This window comes from Carassius carassius, chromosome 10 (assembly GCF_963082965.1).
Source record: "Carassius carassius chromosome 10, fCarCar2.1, whole genome shotgun sequence".
Classification (NCBI taxonomy): Eukaryota; Metazoa; Chordata; class Actinopteri; order Cypriniformes; family Cyprinidae; genus Carassius; species Carassius carassius.
In genome coordinates this window covers 28,089,913-28,115,856 of record NC_081764.1, presented here as the reverse complement: position 1 = coordinate 28,115,856, position 25,944 = coordinate 28,089,913, and the positions used below count along the sequence as shown (strand labels likewise).

General features: G+C 35.7%; 1 protein-coding gene across 1 annotated transcript; it reads left to right on the top strand.

Annotated features, from left to right (window-relative positions):
- Positions 1-393: 393 nt before the first annotated feature.
- On the top strand, positions 394-11,299 carry LOC132152070 (calcitonin gene-related peptide type 1 receptor-like). Its single transcript, XM_059560744.1, has 13 exons — positions 394-577; positions 4,169-4,267; positions 4,574-4,721; positions 6,349-6,462; positions 6,550-6,662; positions 6,776-6,867; positions 6,965-7,091; positions 7,206-7,359; positions 7,451-7,511; positions 8,159-8,225; positions 8,985-9,203; positions 9,795-9,836; positions 9,952-11,299. Exons 1-13 carry the CDS (start codon positions 395-397, stop codon positions 10,168-10,170), a joined length of 1,638 nt encoding a protein of 545 aa, XP_059416727.1. The 5' UTR covers position 394; the 3' UTR covers positions 10,171-11,299.
- Positions 11,300-25,944: the final 14,645 nt, after the last annotated feature.

Genomic DNA, 25,944 nt, shown 5'->3' with positions numbered 1-25,944 from the left:
CAAATCATAAGTAGGCTATAGCTAGGTCCATCGACTCAAACGGTTGTGCGTCAAGTATTAGGTATAACGAGTTTTCTTTTTTTTTTCCTTTTTTTCTTTTTTAAATCATTTACCATGACTTTTATATGTTTTCTTTGATTTTATAATATATTATAAGTTATAAAATATTTTTGTTTCATATGCTTCAACCTTGGTTTAAATTAGGCTAAGCATAATTTAACCGAATCAGAGTCAGGATTGGAGAACTAAAATTTAATATAATTACGTGATCTTTTTATTTGCCTATTTATCTATAAACGTATTCGTTCATCCATCCATTATTTTACTTTGAATTAGACCTCTTTTACATTCAACATATTAATATTTTCAGCGGGCACAGTCTAATTAAAGTTACATGGTAGCGAGGCTGGCGACGCGACAGAACCAGAGCGCTCGTTTGCAGTGTAACGGGACACTGTGTGATGTCACAGGAAACCCTTTTGCTGCTTTAGGGGCCACAACTCATTACCGAGCACATCTTCCAGACAGTACACACTACATACTGCCGCAGCGGAGCACAGAGGACCGTACAAACGAGGTAAGAGCGACAATTTGTTAATGTTAGCATGTACATTTATTCTTGCGACGCTTATTTCTCGTTAGTGGTTTTTAAATGATAAACTCCTTGCGCACTTGAGCAAACTTTATCCTGCTGTGCCATATTGCTCAGAACTGAAATAGTACACTTATTAAATTTTTTTTAAGTAATTAAAATCTTTTAATTCTATCACTTACTGTTTGCATGATGAGTCACTCTAAATTTGATGATTTAATATGTTTGCTTGTTATTGAAGAACCTTTAAAACTTGAAAGGTTCATGTAGCCTAACTTAGATCAACCACTTTTTTTTAGTCTGGCAGTTATTGGTCTCAGTTTGACTAAAATGTTTAAGTAGAATATTCGTCATTGTTCAGAATGATTACATTTGCAATAACATTTAAACATTCTACAAAAATAAAATGTCAAGTTTATCTGCTTATTTGTATTATTATAAGTTTATTGGCATTATTATGCGATAACCGTACAAAACTGAGCGACTGAAATAGCTAGTCTTTCTGCCTAGTGTCCCTCCCTACAGAATCTAACAACAGTCACTGTTTTTTTTTTCTTCTTCTTCTTCTTTTTTTAATATATATAAATAAATATATACATTTTTATATATTTATTTATGTTTAAATATTGTGTAAAATATGTGTTTCTTTAAATATGCTATATATTTGCTATAATTGTCAGAATTACAGTCCTGGTGACACCCTAGATGCCACTAAAAAGAAATAAATAAATAACTTATCAGCTGACCACTAATTAACAGTGATGGCTTTTAATTGAGCACTGAGGTTTGTAGCTCTGTTCTGGATAATGAACCTCTTCAATACTTAATTAAAAACATAAATAAATACTTAAGTTTTAAAGCAGAACTGTTTTAAGAAAAGTCATGAAATACCTGTTTAAATGGTTTAGAGGGTTTTGACAAATCATATTATTTTGACCTGTATTAAAACTTGAAATACAGTAAAAAAAAAGTTACGTAAATATAAATTTTGACTGCTTACACATTTCACATTATATTTTATAAGGACTTTTTATTGGGTTAATATGAAACACGCAGATGCGCACACACAACACATACAAGCAAATATTGTGTGTATAATATGTTGATATTTCTTATAAAATGACAATGATTTCAGTCGAGTTATAACAGTCTATAACTGTTATAGACAGTAATATTTTTTTAATAGTGTTCCTGTAGCTCAATTGGTAGAGCATTGCTTTGTCAAGCGCAAGGTTGGGGGTTCGATTCCCCAGGAACACATGATAGGTAAAAATTGATAGCCTGAATGCACTGTAAGTTGCTTTGCATAAAAGTGTCTGCTAAATGAATTAAATTAAATTAAATTAAATTAAATTAAATTAAATTAAATTAAATTAAATTAAATTAAATTAAATTAAATTAAATTAAATTAAATTTAACATTCATCTCTATGAGTAAACACATCATTACTGCTGAATACAACTTAATGTTGTGTCACTTTAAGATAGTGTGAAGAGTGGAAAAATTTGGTGTTATATAGATGGGTGTTTCCTAAACGGACACGAGTTAAACTAGCTGTCAGTAGGCTTCCTGATTTAAGATCTGGAGGGTGGCTTTTTGTAACCAGGCCCAGCAGAGAGAGTGACAAGAGAGAAAGGGAGGGAGAGAATAGGTGGGAGGCTTTAGGTTTGAAAGAGTGGGGTCTTTTAGAAAGTCACATCTATAAACCACTCCTTTAGCTTCACAGGAAGGGCAAAAAGTTATCATGTTCATGTTCCAGCACTCCTTTTTTCCACCAGATGCTGGGGTCATCCAATCATCCAAAATGTCTAAGAAAACACTTTATTTTCACATTTCTAGAATGACATCTAAGTGATTTATCCTCACTGCCAACAACTGAATGGCCAGATTTATAGCTGTTAAGTTTCATCAAGTAGTTTTATGGACAGTTTTGTATTTCTTTCATCACTTCACTGTTTTTTCAAGAAGTCATCAAGAAAATGTTCAGCCGAATAAGAAATTTAGCACTTAGTAGATTTCTGCTAATAATTCATCATCGTCATGTATGTTGATCTTGACTTAAAGAAGGCACCCTCACAATAAGTTACATTTCTTTCTGAACTTTAGTTCTCAAAGTATTTCTTTTATAAAAACAATATTGCTTCACTGATATCGTGTAATGTGGGCAGCTGATAGATTTTATGGATATCAAGATTACTGGTACAAATTAATCTGCCCTGTGAAATGGCATGAATTTTTTCACAGTACAAATATTTTATGTAGTATCCATAGACTGTATAAAAACATGGACGTAGTGTCCATGACGTCACCCATAGGTTTCCAAACTTTTTGAAGACAAAAGTGGGTGGAGGTGGAGTTAAGAAGGAAGCTCATCATTTGTTTGCAGGTGCCAATTGCTTTGATATTTGATATATATATATATTATGATATCAGAGGGTGACTTCCATACCTACCTCCTCTAAATAAAAACCATTAACCATTACTTTTTTCTCTTAAATATTTAGCATCATCTGATATGTGATATCTGAAATGATAAAAGATAACAGAGCAATGTGAACTCTATATATAATATCTTTATTATTATTCATAAAGCAAAATACTGGTATTATTACAGTAGTGCAAGACAAAAAGTCTTACACAGAAATTTCTTCAAAAGTCACGATTATTGCCATTTCACATCAAGAACTATTTCCTATCCAAATGGAAGTTATAAAAAAAACCACACATTCGCTAATTCACTTTGTCTGGACTTCTGGGAAGCATGTTCAGTTTTGGGACTAAAAACAAATCCAAATGGATAATTTTCCACATATGAGTCTAGTCATGTGGTTTCGGGTCCCCATCCAAGCAGGAAATGTTTGTAGGCCGAACAAAAGAATCACATGACATTTCAGCCCATTGGCCATGGCCATACCGACAGGTATTGATTTTAAAAGGAAATAACAACAGAATCAAGGCAGATGTTAAAGACGTTTGGGAATGCTCTAAAAGTTGGAACACCATAAAAAGAATAAACCGGGGATATGTATAATTAAACTCTAGTCCAGGATGTCATAAAACATTAGCATGTAAAAATAGTGTGAATACTTTTTCTGCAAGCAACTTTATTGTGGCTAAAACAGATCTTCCTATGCTTTGAAACTGATTTATGATGTTATCTATATCGAGCAAGTCAAAACAGCCACAGTGAACCGTGTAATGCATGTTAAATGATGCCTTCTTGCCTTTTGTGGTGATTATCGGTGTCCAGCTGGACTTAAGTTTCATGGAAAGCAGGCTTTGATTCTGCCCTCTTTTCCAACTTTACAACAGCGCTGTTATTGCACTCCTGGGAGCGACAACATGACTTGGAAAAAATCCAATGGCTTGTTTTCTTGGAACTGAGAATTTACTGATTTACTGTCACCTTGACAAAAATAACCATTAGAAATTCTTTAAAGAAATTCCTAATTTCATGTTTTCATTTGAACTCACCTACACTCTTTGTTTAGCTTATTTAACCAAAATCTACTAACAAAGTGTCTGTTCATCACTCAGTTCTTTGGATGTTAAACATATTATTCTGTTTGATTTCAGCAGAAACATTCAGATCATTTGGAGACACGAAAGCCAAACAGTAGAACCATGTTTGGATGCTGGATTACCTCCTTTCTCTTTCTGTCGGCAACCTCTGAGGTATTTGTTTACCATAAGCAATTGTACATAAAAGTTATACACACTACACAGGTTTATAACATTTTATTGGGTTAACTTGCTAGCTAGCTATTTATTGAAAACAGTTCATCAATTACCATTAACTTAAGAATAACAAAAACACAGACCCTTGAAAAGTTTAGTACTCGGCAAACAATCAGTAATTTAGCTGTTACACATTATTACTATAAAATTCAAAGATCCTAGAGAAACAAAAATCCATTTTCTAAGGTTTACGTTTCATCATCTAATGTCATTGTTGATCTTTTTTTTTTTTTTTTTTTGAAGTTTTTTGTGGTGGTCCTCTCAGAGAACAACACTGGAGGTACGGCACAGAAGAATAGCCCAGAAATGGACTTTACTCGTCACAATATTTTGACCGCCCAGTTTGAATGTTACCAGAAGATTATGAAAGACACAAATCACAACAGTACAGGTAAGAGGTCCTTATTTCACACAGATTCTTGAGATTCTATGAGCAATAGCTGTAAACTACGCCCTGATATAGTTTGTGGGAAGTCATGGCAGTTACAGAAATCCACTGTAAAGGGAGGGTTATTTTCTGCCCTCAGTCTCAGTCAGTCTCTACTTGGATGCTCTTAAGAACATTAGGGGGCATGGACCAAAAACCGGATGTTTTGTCACGTCATCCTGGAACTTACAGGAAGGCTCTAATGTGAAGATGATTAAATGGAAACATTCTGTGGGGTGTTTCCTACAACATGAATTTATTCATCTACAGAAGCCCAACATTAGCTGTCTGGCCACTATTAAGATTCATTGCTGTTTATGAGACACAAGTTACATTTGAAGGATGGTGATTAAAGCTTTGTCAGGGGGAGGCGGATGTTCTGTGATGGCTGTTAAAAGCTGTTTGGTAAAGACCTCCAAAACTGAGGATCCATTTACTTTGTACAAAGCGTGTGAAAAATAGTGCATTTGTTATTCTTTTAAAACATTACTTTTTTAAAACGAATTATTTAAAAAAATATCTGGAAATTGACTGTGCTGAGTTTACATCTTTACATTTTCTGTACCTAATATTATAACAAACATTTGTAATTCATGCGGAACTGAATGTGGCAACATCTCCAAGGCACTTGAAGAAATTTACCTGCAAATTGACAGTACTGTGTAAAATTTTAGGTACTTGAATGCAATAAAGTGGGGTTGCTTTCTATGAACTAAATCAGCTCAATATTTGATGTGGCCACCCTTTGCATTTAAAACAGCTTTTGCCCTAGGTACACTTACTTATGTCAGGCATACTTTTTCAGATAGCTTTGTAGGAAGGTTTTCTTCATGCATTTTGAAGCTGTTGCCACAGTTCTTCTGGATTTAGTCTGTCTCAGTATTTTTTTCTTATTATTCATGTAATTCCAGTCAGACTGGATGATGGTGAGATCAGATCTCTGTGGAGCACTGGCTGCTGTCAGACTTATGCATACAAAAATCTCAATGGATTATTACAATTAATGGCAAAAGTAATGTTTGGCAATGAAAATATATTTCCCACTGACACACTACAATAACATAATTTTAACTGGCTTAAAACCATTGTTTCATTGGTGAAAATACCAATGGCTTTTACACAGTACTGTATATATATGTAGCCTATTTGTACATGCATATTTAGCTAAATATGCATATATTTATAAATGTTTAAGTAGTTGAGAGTGTGGTGTTTTCTCAAATTTTATTGGTGGAATTTTCTTTACAGTATCATGGGTAATGTAGTTTTCCACCAGGAAATATTGCTGTTAAACATGATTCTTTGAAAAATAGGTTGAAATAATGCAAACTGACAGCTTCAACAAAAGCATAATCCATTGACAACCTTGAAGCTCACAGTACAATATCTGTCTTTAATGCAAATTATTGTTAAAAAAAATTCCCTATGGAGAAAATTAATGGAAAATGTATGCAGATTTATTGTTATTACTGATATTCTTTTGTATCTCTTGTCTGAGAAGCTGATTGCTAAATGTAGACACCAAATACTAAGACATAGTTAAGATTCCAAGTCTTTATGTTATTAATAACTGCAAATAACTGTATTGCAGATGGTTCTATGTGTAAACGGACCTGGGATGGATGGATGTGCTGGGACGATTTGGAAGCTGGATTCACTTCAGCCCAGCACTGTCCAGACTACTATGATGACTTTGACACCTCAGGTGAGTCCCACAATAGATTTTTTATCTTAACCATTGAATAAAGGTTACGTAAAGGTTACTTAACTAATCCAAATCATGTTTTCTCAGAAATGGCGACAAAGATTTGTACCAAATCAGGCCATTGGTTCGTTCACCCAGAGAGTAACAGAACATGGACAAATTACACGGGCTGTAATAATTCGTCTAATGATCACCAAAAGGTCAGCTCTGATTTAGGATTACAGTGGTCCATTTTATCTTCACTTTGCTTCACAAAATGTTTGTACATATGGTAAGTTTTCTATTTCTAATTTCTTTCTTTCCTTCTTTTTAGACAGCACTTAATCTCTACTACTTGACTTTGATTGGTCATGGAATGTCGCTGATATCTTTGTTTACTTCTCTGGGGATATTTTTCTATTTCAAGTAAGTAATGTGGAAAAAAAAATCTTGCCTCCTTATCATAAAAATGTGCCTCCTTTTCCACCCAATCTAATATAGTTTGCTATTTTCTTCCACTCAGGAGCTTAAGCTGTCAAAGGATAACTCTACACAAGAATCTGTTCTTCTCTTTTGTGCTGAACTCGGTTATAACCATCATCTTTTTCACTTGTGTTGCAAACAACCGAGAAGTAACACAAGCCAACCCAGTAAGTGTACAACAAGAATAGTGGACTCTCATGTCACGCAAAATATGACCAGGAACGTGTTTTAAAAAGATGAACAGGGTCATATTGATTTCATGTCGCTGGTTTTTCTCCCAGGTGAGCTGTAAAGTGTCTGTGTTCATCCATCATTATCTCATGGGCTGTAACTACTTCTGGATGTTGTGTGAGGGAATCTACCTGCACACACTCATTGTGGTGGCAGTATTTGCTGAGAAGCAGCACCTGATGTGGTATTACCTCCTGGGATGGGGTACGTTTTTTAAATCGCCTTGTCAAAATGCACCAACATTTCTGTTTTCTTTTCACTTTTAATGATTTTATTTATTAAAAATGTTTTCCAGGCTTCCCATTAATACCTGCATTTATCCATGCAATATCCCGAAGTTATTACTACAATGACAAGTGAGTTCAATCGAATAGGAATTTAAGAATTCTGATTCTGCTTTAATGATTCTGGTTCCAGAACGATTCCATTTCCTTTTCTTTTCATTTTGAGTTTTTGTTGTCATTTTATGTAAACTACCATTCAATGGTGTTGGGTAAATAACTTGTATTAATAAACGTAACATTTAAATTGAACAGACGTTAAAGTAAATACATTTATAATGTTACTAAAAAAGTTTATTTGACATTTCAAAAAAAAAAAATTTTCAACATGTTAAATATTACTTATTACTTAAGTTCTTATTACTTATTTTACTGTATTTGGGATTAAATAAATCCTGCCTTGATGAGGATTAAAGACTTCTTTTATCCAACATTCACATTTAAACTGCTAAAATCAAATTTCTTATGCTGTAGATGGTAATAAACACTGTAGTACCATGGAACCAATTTTAAAAACTGAATTAGTTCTTGATTTTGAATTCAATGTAAAAAAAAAAATACCTTTAAGCTTATCCAAGCTTCTGTCAGGACACAGGAATACAGTGGCCAGGTAGAACATCTTGCGAAATTATAGCAGTGATGTCACTGAACATTTAACGAAGTGTTCATCGGTTCTGAAATCACGTTTCCATAAATCACTTTTCCTACGCTTTTTTCCACAGCTGTTGGATAAGCGCGAACACTTCTTTGCTCTACATTATTCATGGTCCCATCTGTGCAGCCCTGTTGGTAAGTCTGTTTTTCTTTTTGCAGTCGCACTTTCTTTCACTATTTCATTATCTCACAATTTAAATCTTTTGTTTATCTTCTACCCACCCTTGTATCTGCATGATCTTGATTTTAAAAAATCAACTTAAGCTCTGGCAGTTTTAATCAAAGTGCCGTGTTCTCTTTGTTGTTTGCGTTGAGGTCATTTTTGATTAGGATTTCCTATGCAGCCCATGAAAAGCATGTAATGAGCATATGCTCAGTGTCAAATGAATCTTGGACCGACTTCTGCAGTGCTGCAACTGCCAGTTTAAAGCTGATTTTGTGTCATTATAAACAGTGAAAAATCACTGTGAGATTGTGTCGGAATACCATTTGAGTCAGTATCCGATTCTCAGACTTTTTGATCCACCACTAGTCTTGAATATATTGTTATATTCTTGTCTCTTTGTTACAATTTACAGGTATTTTGACAGGCTTTGACAGGTCTGAATACATCTTTCCCTGTAATATAACATAATCCAAACTTTATTAATTAGCTGTGAATCCATGCTTGAATGTACAGTGGGGTCCTAAAGAAAGTGTTCATTTAAACCTAGAAATAAAAATACATTTTAAAATTTAGAAAAATTTTAAAATAAAGAAAACATATGAGATAAAATCATGAAGAAATACCTCTATGTTTACTGTGTCTTTGATGTGTTTTGGTTTTGGGGTACTGCAATGCATTTCTTTTTCTCTCTCTTTATATTTGCTCTTTTCTCTGTTTGGTTTCCTCAGATTAACCTCTTCTTCCTTTTAAACATTGTGAGAGTGTTGATCACTAAACTGAAGGTGACCCACCAGGCAGAATCCAGTCTGTACATGAGGGCCGTCAGGGGCACCTTAATCCTGGTACCTCTGTTTGGCATTCAGCACATAGTGCTGCCCTACAAACCCGACGGACGGCTCGCCTCAGAGATATTTATTCACACAATGAACATACTTATGCATTACCAGGTAAGTGTTGTTGGCAACAGGCAAGGAATCAATCATCAATTTATTAATGGACCAAATAAATATGCATATTTGAAACTTTAATTAATGTTTAAACATGTAACAATAAAACAAGTCACATTTAAGTCATATTCATATAAAATATTGTTTTATATGAAATTTGCATCAAATTGCATAGATCAAAGACAAGTGTCATTTTTTAAATACTTGGCAAATTAAAAAATAAAAGCATACTTTATAAAAACAGAATTAGAATTTATAAATAAAACCTACTTAAATATTGTAAACTATTATGTGTTAATGACATATTATTCATTGTTAGATTTGAGAACTTTAAATAATTAATTAAACACTTTAATCTCAGTTAAGTCTATTAAATCTTATTTAAATACAATTTTATTTAAATCTATTAAGTCTACATTTTTGTTAATGTGAAAAGTTTTTTTTTTTTAATACATTAACAATTTATTTTTCTTTTTTTTTTCATTTTAATGGCACTCATACTCCTCCATACACATTGGTTTACACTAGAAAAAACTGTAGCTTTGAAGCTTATAAAATAGCTTAATAATTTTTATTTTATTTTTTACACAGGGCCTTTTGGTTGCCACTATATTTTGCTTTTTCAATAGCGAGGTAAGCAATTTTTGTACAATTTCAACCCTATCATAAATTTTACATTTTTTCTTACTTGTAGCTCAAAACATAAAGGTATTTGTCACTATACTCTGTCTGTATTTTGTTTGTTTAGGTGCAAGGTGTATTACGAAGACACTGGAACCAGTACCGCATCCAGTTTGGCAGCACATTTGTGAACAACGAGGCCCTGCGTTCTGCATCCTACACGGGCTCCTCCATGACGGAGGTCCATCGATGTTACAGCATCGACAGCCACATGGACACTTTAAACGGCAAGAGTTTTCACAATCTGGAGACCACCATTCTCCGATCAGACAGCCTGTACATGTGAGAGGCTCTAACTATTTAACCTTAGGGAGAACAGTCCCATGGAGAGGACCACTGACTGAGATGCGTGTGAGAAGAGGCCTACTGGACATACATCTGGTTACTTTGGACTACAGAAACCCAGAAGCCTTTCCTTTTCAGCTGAGGACTTAGTTATCTCATGTTTATGGATGGGAACTGGAGAAAATAATGTATTTTATGTGGAATATTAAAGTCACGTGAACCTCTTCCATGATGATCCTTTGGAACACTTTGGAGAACATCACACATTGTCAGTCTTTCCGATTTCTTTGATTGAAATGGAGGTGAAATGGAGGTGTTTTATGGGTGAAACTATGAACTGAGGATCACACCCTAATGAAGCTTTTTTCTTTATGGCACTGTGTTGTTTAAGTGAAGTATGAGCCACACTGATGCATTGGATGATGGATTCCACATCTATAAATCTATGGATTATTCTGGCTCAAAGAATAAAGAAAGAAGAAAGAAGAAAGAAATAAACTAATTAAAGAGAGATGAAATCACTAGAACCTGATTCCGGAAGATACTGATGACCTTGTCCTGCTCTTTTTGTTCATCCTGAACTTTGTCTTGTTATTAGTTATGTGATTTATTTTATGTGAAATTTGTATCCACATACAGGGCAATATTGACAATATATTCTATGTATGCAAAATGTTTTATTTCTTATATGTCAGCATACATGTCCCTGCAAAAAGACTAGCAGATAATGGATGAATTAGGATAAACCAGTCTGGACTAGCATTTAAATTCCTGCTGTTCTTTCCGTCAGGGATATTTTATTGACTTTTTATTCACTGAAACGTCTTAAACTAATTTATCTGTAGTTCATATGAATCTCAGTATAGGTGAGTCTTGTTGTTCAAGGGCAAGTTACATTAGCACATGTGGGTTTACAGATTTTGGAGATCTACAGCTCTACAAACCGAGATGAGGTCTCTATGTGTCTCTATGTCTGGAACATACAGATGCGTTTGCCGCTGTTTTCATTGTTGTGTTTCATAAAACATTTTATGTGCACATGCTGGATAAATAAACATTACATTTTTTGAGACGTACATAAATGCATTTCTATGTTTGTGTCTTATGCATGTTTGCATCTGTATATAAAATTGTCCCCTTGGAATTATAAGGTTCTATCTGAGCAGTTTTGAAATACTGAGCTTCAAAGTTTTTGCTTTACGTATAGTGATATGGGATATAGGGAATAAGACTCTTTCATGCACCAGTCCCAAAATGTACACAACTTAAAAAAAAAACACATAATGTAAATAAATTGTCAACGAAAATGTGAATAACTCAGTTTTGACAAAAAATGACAGATATACCTTATAATTCCTTATAATTTTTATAGTGGAAAAGGCTTCTTTCGATTATTAAAATGTTCTTCGAAAATAGAAAAACACGTTTCTTTTAAAGGTATAACTCATCCTTGAGTCATTTCAAACCTGTATGAGTTTCTTCTGTTGAACACAAAAAAAAGTTTTTTTTTTTAAATGTTGGTAACCAAATACAGAAGAAAGAAACTCATACAAGTTTGGAACAACATTTTTTTAGGGTGAACTATTCTTTTAAGTATGGTTCTTTAGGGAATCCAAAAATGTTCTTTGAAATCACTGTGAAAAACACCTTTATTTTTAAGAGTAAACTTTGAAAGTGGTTGTTTGAATCTAATGTTTTACAGTAAAATTGTCAAAAAACTGACATTACTGACAAGTCATAATGACGCCTGATACAATTCAAACATACTGTACCACCAATCAATTTAGAAAAAAAAAGACTTCTTTGGAATGAATGTTGAAAACCTTGTCACTGTAGGTGTTTTCTGATGGAAGTATAAGCACTTCCAGAGTAAATAAAGGTTTTAAACATCCTGGAATTATTTGAAAGAAGTTTATCCTGCTGGTATCCTGCTATTAAGACCAGCAGGAACATTCAGGTGTTGCTTTAGTCAGTTACTAAAACTGCAGAGACTGAGTCTCGAATTATTTCCTGTTTATCTGTGTTACTGTTTATACTCCAACTTCCTATATAAACAATTATATTAATTTACATAAGAGACCATTAATTGTATTAGAAGCTACATGTCTCTGCAAATGTGATTAAGATGTTATTAAAGTAAAAAGATGGCAGCTGTGTTCTTGTCTTTATAGCAGTGCATGTATTTCCCACTGGAATGCTGATGTTTTAAAATATGTTCTGTTAAAGGCAGCAGATTGCTAAAGATACTGTTGGAGGTCACTTCACAAAGGGATATGTGAGTGCTCCAACAGGATATGTAACTTCCTCACTAATACACACATACAAGCATGCATACACACACTGTGGAAAATAAAGTTGCAGAAGTAAACAGCTGACATGTCTCAGCCTCTGGGAAAAGCACAGGAAGAAGCCTCGAATTTGGTGCTGCCACACATTATGGGGTATCTTTTCTCGCTCACTTTCTCTCTAAATGTGTGTGTGTGTGTGTGTGTGTGTGTGTGTGTGTGTGTGTGTGTGTGTGTGTGTGTGTGTGTGTGTTTCACACATACGTTGTTATGTAAAATCTGCAGTTATCAACGTTTGCAGAGATTGATGTTCCGTGTTTGTTTGCATTGGTTTCATTTGTGGTGTAGGGTCTTGATAGGGTCTCATGTGCAAAATAATAACATCATAATTCAAATAAAGATAGAACTAAATAAGATGTTTGTAATGTAGTCATTATCAGCAAAGAGAAGCTGTTCTTTTTCATTCTTTAATCAAATCTTGTGGCAGATAACATCACTTCCCTTTTCTATAATTGTACTGCGTGAACTGCACCCATCCCACATTCACAGATGTCTCTGACTCTTCGAGAACACTCTGTTTTTACTGGGCCAACAGTCAGAGACTTACCAGCCAACAGAAAAAAACAAAGTGATTTTGATGATCTTAATCAGTTTGTGAATTTGCTGTTCAGTACGTCAAGGGTCTACAGGTTAAAAACAGCAGTGAACACTCAGTCATCAGGTTTGGCTGGTGGCTGAAATATTCTTTGTGTTTATTATCACTTGTTTGGCTGATGCTGACGTTATATTGTATCTGGTTACAGAAAGCTTGTAAAAATTATTTATTGTTTTATTGTAATGCTCTGCTTCTGAGAGACTTCCAAACATTGTGATCCAAATACCAGGATATTTCATGTTAAAACCACAACCATGGTCATAACAATCCAGCATAGACTGGGCTCCCTATTTCCATTAAATGTACTTGTTTCCGTGAGATGTTTTTATTTAAAGTTTCATTGTAACAATTTTTTCAGACTAACACTGTAAGCTAACATGGATTTGAGCCCGTTCTTGCTGGTCTGAGCAACAGGATCATACTGCATTCATAAAGAGTAGAATAGTGACATATACCCTTTTTTGTTACTCATCATTCATGAATGTTTGAGTAGTTGTGATGGTGAAAGTTATATCTGAAGAGCAACAAAAATAAAGCACAGACAGGTAAGTTAAGCCAAGCGATCTTCCTCTGATTGTGTGTGGTTACTGGCAGTCTGCTCTGTTTTCAAAGAACACGGATTACTAAGCACCCTCCTCATTGTTCACTTAAGAGGATTTAAAAGTGATCAAGTTTCCTGCTGCATTCTCAGCATTAATGAATTAATTTGAGGTCCGTGCACTGAAGCACTGAGCATTTCCCATGAACTTTCATCTTTTATAACATTGCTCATGTAAAGCAGCACATTCTGTTCAAGAGAAAGACGAAGTCAAAACTGAAAGATGATACTCAATAACACATAAAGGCATATATGGTAACAGTGTAGGTTAAAAAGAAGGTTTTAATTGAATTTCATAGATTGCCAAAGGAAATATATGACTTTAAGATGGTTTTCAGTTTTGTGTTTATAATTGTTGCCAGTTTCATTCATTGTTTTGTGTTTTACTGATTAAAATGAGCTGAAAATCATTTTATCGTGACAACTTACCCCATAGTGTGTGGAATCTTTTTGGTCTTTTTCTGTTTTTTTGACCCAGTCTATGTATATAACAAAATCTGCTAACATCATGAAAAGCAATCACAAACAACATACTGTACTGTGATGCCAATGGACTGTACCAACCAAGCACACATTTGGAAAACCCAGTGCAGGAAAGGAATGGGATTCCAGCACTAGAGAACAATGGATTGAATTCCAAAAGGGACAGGCCACATCTGGCTCAAAGATGAGGGACAGTTCAGAGACCCCTGCTGGACTTGTCAGTTCCTGATGGACATTTCTCATTTCTTTCATGCCAGGTATATTACTCCATTTACTGCAAGAGAATCTGAACAGATTCTACAGTTTGCTTCAAATGCTGCTGGCAAAAACATTATGTCTTGGAAACAGAGAAGTCTTACACAATTAGCCCGGTCCTGTCAACACTGCACTGGCTCCCTATCAAACATTGTATAAATTTTAAAATATTGCTTATTACTTATAAAGCCCTGAATGGTTTAGCACCTCAGTATTTGAATGAGCTCCTTTTACATTATAATCCTCTACGTCCGCTACGTTCTCAAAACTCCGGCAATTTGATAATACCTAGAATATCAAAATCAACTGCGGGCGACAGATCCTTTTCCTATTTGGCGCCTAAACTCTGGAATAACCTATCTAACATTGTTCGGGAGGCAGACACACTCTTGCAGTTTAAATCTAGATTAAAGACCCATCTCTTTAACCTGGCTTACACATAACATACTAATATGCTTTTAATATCCAAATCCGTTAAAGGATTTTTAGGCTGCATTAATTAGGTTAACCGGAACCGGAAACACTTCCCATAACACCCTATGTACTTGCTACATCATTAGAAGAATGGCATCTACGCTAATATTTGTCTGTTTCTCTCTTATTCCGAGGTCACCGTAGCCACCAGATCCAGTCTGTATCCAGATCAGAGGGTCACTGCAGTCACACGGATCCAGTACGTGTCCAGACCAGATGGTGGATCAGCACCTAGAAAGGACCTCTACTGCCCTGAAAGACAGCGGAGACCAGGACAACTAGAGCCCCAGATACAGATCCCCTGTAAAGACCTTGTCTCAGAGGATCTCCAGGACAAGACCACGGGAAACGGATGATTCTTCTGCACAATCTGACTTCGCTGCAGCCTGGAATTGAACTACTGGTTTCGTCTGGTCAGAGGAGAACTGGCCCCCCAACTGAGCCTGGTTTCTCCCAAGGTTTTTTTCTCCATTCTGTCACCGATGGAGTTTCGGTTCCTTGCCGCTGTCGCCTATGGTTTGCTTAGTTGGGGTCACTTCATCTACAGCGATATCGTTGACTTGATTGCAAATAAATGCACAGACACTATTTAACTGAACAGAGATGACATCACTGAATTCAATGATGAACTGCCTTTAACTATCATTTTGCATTATTGACTGTTTTCCTAATGAATGTTGTTCAGTTGCTTTGATGCAATGTATTTTGTTTAAAGCGCTATATAAATAAAGGTGACTTGACTTGACTTATTGTTGCTCCTTTATGCCCCACCTTTCTGAAACGTGTCGATTTTTACAAAGCTCATTGTTCTGAAAAGCGAGGTGTACGCTGATTGGCCAGCTATCCAGTGCGTTGTGATTGGCCAAATTCTTCAAGCATGTGACGGAAATGTTACCCCCTTAACATACTGTGGTGCCGTGTCCCAGTGTTCTATCGATTTGAAAACGAAAAATGCTACCTGTAAAGTTATGGTTTATTAACATCTACACCTACAACCCTAAACCTACCCATACAGTAATGCAAATACAGTAATGATGTATTATATTCGGAGTTGTAGCTAGAGGAAACCAACAATAAATAATTTTTTCTACTTATTAGATTATGTTTTGTTAAAGTCTACACCTATCTTAAGCCTAAACCCACCCTTACAGTAATGCAGATACATTAAAAATTGTTGTTCAGCATGAGAAAAAGGATGCAATATTGATGTGCGTAAAACCTGTACCAGTAAACCCTGGTAGGAAAATCTAACGGGTAGGATAAAATTTCAGGACACCGGTCAGAACACCGGGGTGACAAGACAAAACCAATAAAACCCATTATAAACAAGGCATTTGTTGCATCCATTGGGGACATAATTATACTGATTATAATGTCTTTTTACGCGTTCCGTTGTGTATTGCTCCACGTAAACATAAAACCATGTCTGCATTTATGATCGAAGAAACAACAAACAACAAGTGCTACTCTACACTGCTCAAAACTCTCGTTTGAATCATCAGTGGCAAATTCTTTAAGACTGTTAGTCAGAAGCACCAGACTGTCCTTGCAAAGTTGGAATTGCCCCACATTATAGAAACAGACACCAGCATTGTAGGTTACTCTCCCAGGAAACAGTCCTTGTCCTCCGCAAAATGCGCTGCACACATTTGAATATTTGGGTTGAACTGTTCTGGAACAGTGTTGTAAATACAACTTAACCACTGATTTCTAGTTGTGTTCTCTTTTGGAAGGCCAAACAAAGTAGATTCATTTTCACAACAAAACACACAGCGTCTCCACAACATGCAACCGGCAGCAACAGCGAGAATAAAAGTATGATTTCTTACATGAAGCAGGCGCTTTTATCTAATGCAACTTACAGCACATTCAGGATATACATTTTTTCTTACCAGTTTGTGGGTTTTCCAGGAATTGAACCCAGGCCATTTTGCACTACTAACACAATGCTCTACCACCGAGCCACAGGAACTTAGTACATTTGTTCATTGATTCTTTAGTGTCATGCAAATCTTCCCACATCATGTTGTAGACATGTGGGGGTGTGAAAGAATATCTCTCTGGGTTTGAGACATCAGTCTTTGCAACTTTACAGAAATTCTTTATGCACCTAGAGCTTGTAACACTCCAAAGAGAAAGGAACAATTGAAATCTAATAAATAAATATTTCAAGACCATAAAAAGTAATGAACTAAATAATGAACAGGACAACATACATTTGAGAGCAATGTACAGTTTATTTCTGAGAACAAAAATTTAATTACTGTGCTTTTAAAAGCTCAAAAGGGACTGCATGTATGTTCTGATGCTCAGCAGCACAGGAAATGGAATCTTCAGAGCAGGAAGTCCTGGTCCCAGTGAGCCAACAGGCCAGTTTAGGCAGATGCTGTCAGAGGCCCATGATGCACCTCCCTTCAGCTCAGATATAAGTGTCTTTTTCCTTTCTTTTAGTTCTCATTTTCTCCACTCACTCATTTTTCTGCATTAGCCTCTCTCTCTCTTTGCTCATCGTCCCTTGCTCTCTCACAGGTCCACCCGTAGTGTCTTCTAGAGAGAGCACGTTTTCATCATTTGCAGTTTCCTGTGATTGTTCTCTACTGGGCTAGCAGAGCCCCACCAGGGCCAATGGCGTTATCTGGGAAAAAGGTGGAATGTTAAATCACAGCCTTTCCTGTCTGTCAGCGGGAACTCAAGCCAAACACCACAGCCATATACAGGGCCGCCCATGAACTATGACCTTCATAATGAAACTCAGGGGAAGAGGCTGGTGCGTTTGCATCACAGACCGCAATAAACCCCAGCTCTTAATAATTCTTAAACCAGGACAGAAGACGGAGAAAAGAGCCAAAAGAATAATGTCTTTGAGGGATTCACAGATGCACAGTGGACCACGCATCATTTTTAGGTCAAACTGGTGTTGTTATCGCTTGCGGCAAATGCTATGGTCATAAATAATATTAATTGTCTTTTTCTTTTTTTTTATATCAGACATACAAGCTCCATCTGGTGAGAGAGAAATTCTCTAGCGTTGTGTGTGGGCAGTTTACAAACAGCTGCTGCGATGGAAAGCGGCTGTAACACATTTACGTCTGTGATTCTTTCACACACACACACACACACTTATGGTTGGCTAATATCAAAAGCTCCAAACCACACCAGCCATTTTTTTTTCTCTGCAGTTCACTGAAGCTTTACTCACTGTCTAAGAATTTCCCACACTGCCTTTGGAGGTGAATAACATGCACTAGCATCCACCCATAACAGTTAGTGTTTTTTCATACAACTAGTTTACATATGCTGTCTGCTCTTTGTCTTCAGCACCGTTATACTTTTCAAGACACTGGGAGGTAATAAGTCACCAAATTATGTTAGATTCAACAACCCTGACATCATTGTTTTCATCATTTAAGAGAAGATAGATGTTTAGAACTGGTTTGTGTTCAGAACTCAACACAACATTTAATGTTTTGAGCTCTGCAGAATGGCTCGGAAAAGACAGCATCAAAATACACAGTGCAAGATGAACTCCTTCAAAGGGTGGGAAAAAAATCCTTCCCAGAGTCCTTCATTGCATTCAGAGTCAGGAAGGATAAGGAGGGTAGCTGGGAAAGGTTGAGAAGGTACAGACACACACACTTGCACGCATACACTCGCACGTCGTGGCATGTTGAAGGAGCCTCCTGCCAGTGTGTTGCCGTCACTGTGGGCGAGGCGTGAGGAAGGTCACGGGCCTGGTGCGGTGGTTTAGCTCGCGCTGGACAGCCTGTAAAGTCTGCCCTGGGAATCGGGCGGAGATTGAACAAATTTAACAGAGGCTATATTCACTTCCCCAGGAAATGAGAGATATGTACCTCCCTGTAGGGCAGTTTGGGGTGGGGTAGAGAGTTGTCTGGGTGGGGTTTTCACTGGAGCCGGACTCACTGACCCACAACCTAGTGTGTCTGCTGAAGTCGTTGCTAACTCAACCAGGCATCCTCCCAGATCCTTCAGGAATAATCATCTCCATCTCTCATTGTGCTTACCATATGTTGCGTGACGCTGCACTTTTATGGCATCTCAGCAGCCATTGTTATTTGCAGTACTTTTCAATGGAACTACTTTGATTTATCTAACGAAAAACACTGGTTGAGCTGTACTGGGCAAAAAAGTGGAAAGTTCAGACTCCCACGTTGGAGTCTGCTGGGATCTTAAATTTCTGCACTGCACAATGATCTACACTCTCCATAATACACTTCACATGTCAACGACTCGCATCACTAATTTTTAATAACCAGAAATACATTTTGGTTTAGCTCTGCTAAAATCTTTTTCTTTCTTCCAGAGTCACACTTACTAATTAAAGAGTTATTTCCCAAAAACAGGAAAATAAGCCTTGTGTCATTCCAAATCCATATGACTATTTGTTCATCTTCAAAACACAAATGAAGATATTTTTATGGAAACCTGAAAGATTTTTGTCCATAAATTCAATTCAAATTAAAGTCCATTCCCCCAAAACTCTTACACACTTTTTGTGTGTTCCCTGGGAAACTTTTGCACTCCTAAAACAATGCTCTACCACTTAAGCACAGGAACACTGTGGGCACTTGTCTTTTCAGGGACTGTATCTCAGGTTTCATTTTATATATAAATGGAATGGACTTTAATTTGAATTGAATTTATGGACAAAAATCTTTGGAAGAAAGAAGAAGATTTTAGCAGAGCTAAACCAAAATGTATTTCTGGTTATTACAAATTAGTGATGCAAGTCGTTATATATAAATATATATATATATATAGATTCACACTGAAGGCATCAAAACTATGAATTAACACATGTGGAATTATATATGGAATTATATACATAACAAATAAGTGTGAAACAACTGAAAATATGTCATATTCTAGGTTCTTCAAAGTAGCCACCTTTTGCTTTGATTACTGCTTTGCACACTCTTGGCATTCTCTTGATGAGCTTCCAGAGGTAGTCACCTGAAAAGGTCTTCCAACAGTCTTGAAGGAGTTCCCCGAGAGATGCTTAGCACTTGTTGGCCCTTTTGCCTTCTGTCTGCGGTCCAGCTCACCCCTAAACCATCTCGATTGGGTTCAGGTCCGGTGACTGTGGAGGCCAGGTCATCTGGCGCAGCACCCCATCACTCTCCTTCTTGGTCAAATAGCCCTTGATGCCTTCAGTGTGACTCTACAATTTTCATAGTCATGAAAATAAAGAAAACTCTTTGAATGAGAAGGTGTGTCCAAACTTTTGGTCTGTACTATATATATATATATATATATATATATATATATATATAATTACATTCAATAAACATTCAATAAAGTGTTTTTTCTTCAGATTTTTTATGTGGAACATTTTTCCCGACATATGCTCACAGCGAGCCAAACATGTCATTTACATTTATGCTAAAAAAACATTCATTCAGTCCTCTTCTCTCTACCTGTACTTAACTAACAGGAAACATTCTTAGAAATTTGGCTAACATTTTGGGAAGCACATTCAAAGTTATGAACAAACATTCTTCCAGTAATGTTAATGGAATGTTCATTCAGAGTTATCTGGTCTTCAATACTGTTCTCAAAACATTACCACAAAAACATTATTTATTTGTTGTTCATGGAATGGAACATTCAAAAGAAATGTTCTCATATTGTTTGCTAAATTATAAGATTTTTGGATAATAATAAAACATAAATTAAAAAAATTGATGTTTTGAATGTTCAGAGAACACTCAAAAATAATTTTTTTATATCTTAATGGCAACATTAGCCAACTTTTTGCTAATTTTGTTAGCAGGGTATTGTTTCTGATAGTTCTCGATTTTCTTAAACGATAAAGACAAAAAGCCAATAAACCAATATTTAAAAAATGAGGAAAGAGAAATTGTTTAATAAGTTTGAACCAACAAACTTCCTGTTACTTTTTAATGGCAATGACGACCAAATTTTGATTCCGTTGCAAGGGAACCCTTTCCTAAAATATAAAGCAGCTATATATTTTCATGCTTTTCATGGACATACCCTTATACAGTATGTGAAAAATATTACATTTTATACTGTCATTGCATTGAATATGAAAGCAAATTATCTGAAAGGAATTTATTTATTATTTGGCAGTGTATTTATTATTTTCCACCCACTATTTGAGTATAGCACTCATCACAATAGATACAGTATAGAAAGATGAACATAAATAAATATATTTCTTCACACTAATGCATATTTGGTTAATATTGGTAAATAGTAAATTGACTGTTCCCCCTACCCACAGTTTGAAAACACCTGCTGTAGGCTATATCATATCAATGTCTTGTTACAGAAGCCACACACAGTCAGTGCCTCAGTGCCTCAGGCTGGCTCACGAGCCGTCTGTCACTGTGTGGTTAAGTGGGTGTTCGGCTGCTGGCTTTACGTGACCTGAGCAGCGCCTGTGCTCTGCTCCGGGATCTGAGGGGTTGGAAGGGGGCCGGATGACTTGATGTGTCTGAACCAGATGTCTAGGAGTTCCCACTTGTCTCTGGTCCTTCTCTCTCACCTCTTCAGATAAGAACATTCATCTGAAGTAAAGCCTTTGTAAGAAATGTTGCTCTATGTATGGAGAGTTAAGTCAAAAGGGTGATATGACTAAAAGAAAAGAATAAATTGAAAGATTAGTTATCAAGCCTTATATATATATATATATATATATATATATATATATATATATATATAATGAATTTCTTTATAATATGAATTTATTTAATTCATTGTGTCAAGACATCCAAAACATTTATTTTTGAAGCATGAATTAGGGAAGTCCATTCATGCAAAAACATTGCAGACAAGAAACAATAGGAGAAGAAAAATAGAGAATAAAAAGATGAGCTGTTAATCCACTCAAACTTTTCATGGATGGAGAAAGATGAGTTCAGCTACAGTGGAAATTCCCACCTTGATTTAGTCTGTATGGAGAATTTTATGTCAAACCTCAATTGTTACAGGTATATTGATACAGATGCTCTCTGTGACGTATCTACAGTACATCAGATCTTAGCTTCATTTGAAAGAAGCCAAAGAAAATGAAAACAGGCAATGAAAACTCCGAGCAGCACTGTAGGGCTGAGCTGCTTCCTTTGATTCAGTGATACTATCCTCTTGTGTTTGCTCTGGGCGAAATGGCACCTTGCAGCAGGCATTTGTTCAAAGGCTTGTTCACACACTCCCCTGCTCTTGAGAGAGCACTCAGGAAGAAAGCACTTCAGATGGAAACCCACAACACACGGGTACTTGACGATCCATCAACGTGCGTCAAACATTAACACGAACAGCCATTTCTTTAGATCCCAGATAAAAAATCTTGGATCATTGGCATTTTGCCCATTTCTTTTTTTGCTGTGAAATTGCAAGGGACAGGCTCAATAAAACTTATTTTCATAATCACTTTTAATATCACTTTTAATTTTTTTCTTTTTTTTACATAATTTGAATATTTTATAGATATTATTTAGATTGATGTATTTTTCCTAAAATGGCTTGAAAGGTTTTTTTTTTTTTTTTTTTTTTTTTTTTTTTTTTTTTTACATTTTTTAATTTAAAGGGTGGGGAATTCTGTGAAAACAAATCACTGAAACTGAATTCAAATGATTTCTTGTTGTCATTGTACAGTACTAAACTAAAGTGAATTATTAAAATAATTTCTCTGAACTATTATTAATAATTAGTAATTATTTGTATAGCTGTTAATAATTCAGATATATTTGTATACCATTGGTCATAATTCAAAGTAACTGTTTTTTTTTTTTTTTTTTTTTTTTTTTACTCCTTTGTGTACCCCTGGGGGTCTCATAACCCAGTCTGACTTCTAATGCTTGTCTGCACCACAAAAAACATGTTAACAACAAAGTACTTTTGTCCACAGCAATGCTGTTTAGAATCATAGCGTATAATCTCTGTGTAACTGGAGAGGTTCCAAGATCACTACACTGATGTAGTGTTACACATGTCCTCTACTGTTAATAGTGCACTGCTCCTCAATGCACCTTTGCCAAAATTTTAAATAGACCAGGATTCTAAAAAAGTGTGTGTGCCTGTACAAGAGCCCAGGAAAAAGCAAAGCAGAAACTGCGTTTTTTTGTTGGTGCTGAATGGGGTGGTGACCCTGTAACATGTGCTGAATGAACCCTTAACCCTTTCTCTTCCTGTGCTGGTCCTTGCTTTAAAAAAGAACAGAGAAATGAGAGGTGAGGAGAAAAATAAAATAAATAAATAAACATAAAGCCCATGAAAGGTCTCTTTTCTGGTGTGAGTCTAAATGGTGCTGTTTTATAGGATGAGCTGTATCCCCTTTTGTGTTGGTTTTGTCAGACCTGATTTATCAGAAGTATTATCAATATTCCACTAGAGTATATCAAAAAAGTGAAGGATTTATTACTGGAGGCAGGGATCTTCTCACTCGGTAACGCACATTTTTCATTTCAATCTTTATTTTAAACAGTTCTGTATAAAAATCGCTGCATGTACAGTGTGTGTGATTGGAGGGGGTGAAATGGGAGGAGATCTATTTATGATCCCCATGATTTAGAGGCATTGATTTAGTGTTCACTTACAGCATGACTGACACAAACAGGAATCAGACATCACTGCTCTCTTCCTGACCCCCCTGCCTTAAATCTTTCAGTACTTTCTCACTCTGCCTCTCTTCTTCTCTCTTTCCTGTGGAGTGATAAATATGAAAATCCATTATAAAAAACATTCAGTTTTATTACATTTTTCAAAAATATATTTACCACAAGTGAAAAACTGAACCATTTATTAAATATTGAATACTTTTTTTATAGTGTGAAGATCATGCTTCAAATGGAATTTGGGATGTGTGGTGTGTGAAGAAAACAAAGAACATTCAAGGTAAACAAAACGTGAGCATAATATTTGTATTGATTCATTTCTAATCAAACTGTAGATATGCAAAAATAATAATAATAATTAAACAAACTTGAAATTTTAGCTATGAAATTAGACTTAGCAAGGCAAATGAGTCATCCATTGTAAATCCAAAATGTTTCAAATTTCATTTCCATCCCAGAATGCTAGAAAACACATGAGATGTTGTGGAATTTTCAGGAAATGATCATGACTTTTTAGAAAAAAATTATATAGCCACTGTTATAAACCAGTATGATGCAAGGAGAAAGAAAGCATTTTTAAAGGTTCTTCAAAAATATGTAAGGCAAAGAGTTGTTAGAAGAGAGAAGATATGTGTGATATTTTAACTCTAGCAAACCTATTGTTCCATAATTGATCAAAAGTTTCTAAGGCCTTTAAATTAACTTATTCAAAACTTTGATGAAAAATCTGTTGTACACAATCCATTACATACCTTCTGCCATCTGATTGATAGTTCTTTAATTTTTTTGGGAATTTTAATATAATTAAGTAAGTTAAATTTTTGTATATTGTTTGTAATATTTCAAGATGAACATTTATTCGGCTGAAGTAGAAGGTTTAGGTTTACTTGATTATCCATACATCAGTACACTGTTGAAGATTATTAGAAGACAAATCAAGACTCTAAAAAGTGTGTTTTAAGGGAGTTGCTTTTCTAAAACACATCAGGGCCAAGAGTGTCCACAGTTTTAACACTGGATTCGCTTTTAATACCCATTTGTTTACTCTGGGTTAGCAACACCGCCCCCAATGACCAAGTCGTCCATTGCTGCTCCACCTAAATCTCCAAGTAGACCCAGAAAGCTCTCAGATATAGTCTATTTCCATAAAATTTCAAATTTCCTAAGTGTGTCAGTAAGATTCCAACTAATATAATAGTCATCCAACCACAAAGTGTCATGCTTGTGTAAACCAGTGTTGGGAAAGTTTATTGAAATCATCCTGTGTCTGGCTCCTCAGAGGGAATAGTATGATGTCAACACTTTTTATCACTCATCAGCATTGTCATGATATCAGAGGAATCACATCGCCTTTATGGCTCAGGTAATTGGTTCAACTTGTCACATAAATTCAAGATTCCCACATCACATTTAATTTACTATATAATAAATTCCATGCCAAATAAATGAAAATACATTAAATCAGTGGACAGATGAAAGGACAAAAATTGATTGAAATGGATGGGAATCTCATGGGCAATAAAAACAGGCGTTGTCACACTGAAATGCCTGAAGTGGTATGTGCATTATGAAGCATGCATGGGTCAACAGATGTTTTGATGATGTAATCCATCATGTATGGGTGGAATCTGCGGAGCGATTGGAGAGCAGTTTGTCACTCTCCAGCACAATGATGCAGCAGCACTGCACTGCATCTGTTTGTTTTGTAGGATTTACTCTATGACTATGTACAGATGCGAGGCCAAAGAAAGTGATAGTGCTTTAAAAATGTGGAAGGCATGACTCTCATTATGAGCAAGACGAACCCCAAGGCACATGGTATGTGTTATGGACCACAGAGGGCCTTTAGATGAGAGATTGTGAGATTCTTAAAGACCAGCAAGAGCTTCATGTTCAGAAAATCACGTTTTAAAGATTGTTATGTGTGTTACAGTGAAACTGTAATAATCTGTTTGCTGTTTAAGAAGGGAGTTCACGGCATGATACTAAAGATAACAGTCATGTATTGAAGCCAGTTCCCACAGACCAAACCTTGATCAAAATACTGAGAGTGATGACTACCATTATTGCACAGACGTATGGAGTACTTGATTCTGATTGCTCAATCGCAACATTCTGCTGTCAAAAACAAAGCATTCAACTGGGGTTTTTGACAAATAATTAAATTTTACTGAGGCTTGAGCCCCAGTGAAATACTGTTTTGCCCAGTAAAATATTACTGATAAATCCCTGGCTGAAGATGGAGATTACCCTACCCACCTGAAAATCATTTTCCTTGATGATTGAACATTGTATGTTTTCTGGGTAAATTTTGTGATCAGAACTATCACTTTTTTCGACAGCACTTAACCAACTAATACTAGCACTTTTCCTTTTCTTGTCTTTTCATTTATTGAAAAAAAAAAAAGAAACCTGGCTATGCGTTCCA

Coding starts and splice junctions, on each gene's coding strand:
- LOC132152070 (XM_059560744.1), top strand. CDS start 395: ATGGTAGCGAGGCTGGCGACGCGACAGAACCAGAGCGCTCGTTTGCAG. Junction 6,868..6,964: donor GGGATATTTTTCTATTTCAA/GTAAGTAATGTG, acceptor TCTTCCACTCAG/GAGCTTAAGCTGTCAAAGGA. Junction 7,092..7,205: donor AAGTAACACAAGCCAACCCA/GTAAGTGTACAA, acceptor TTTTTCTCCCAG/GTGAGCTGTAAAGTGTCTGT.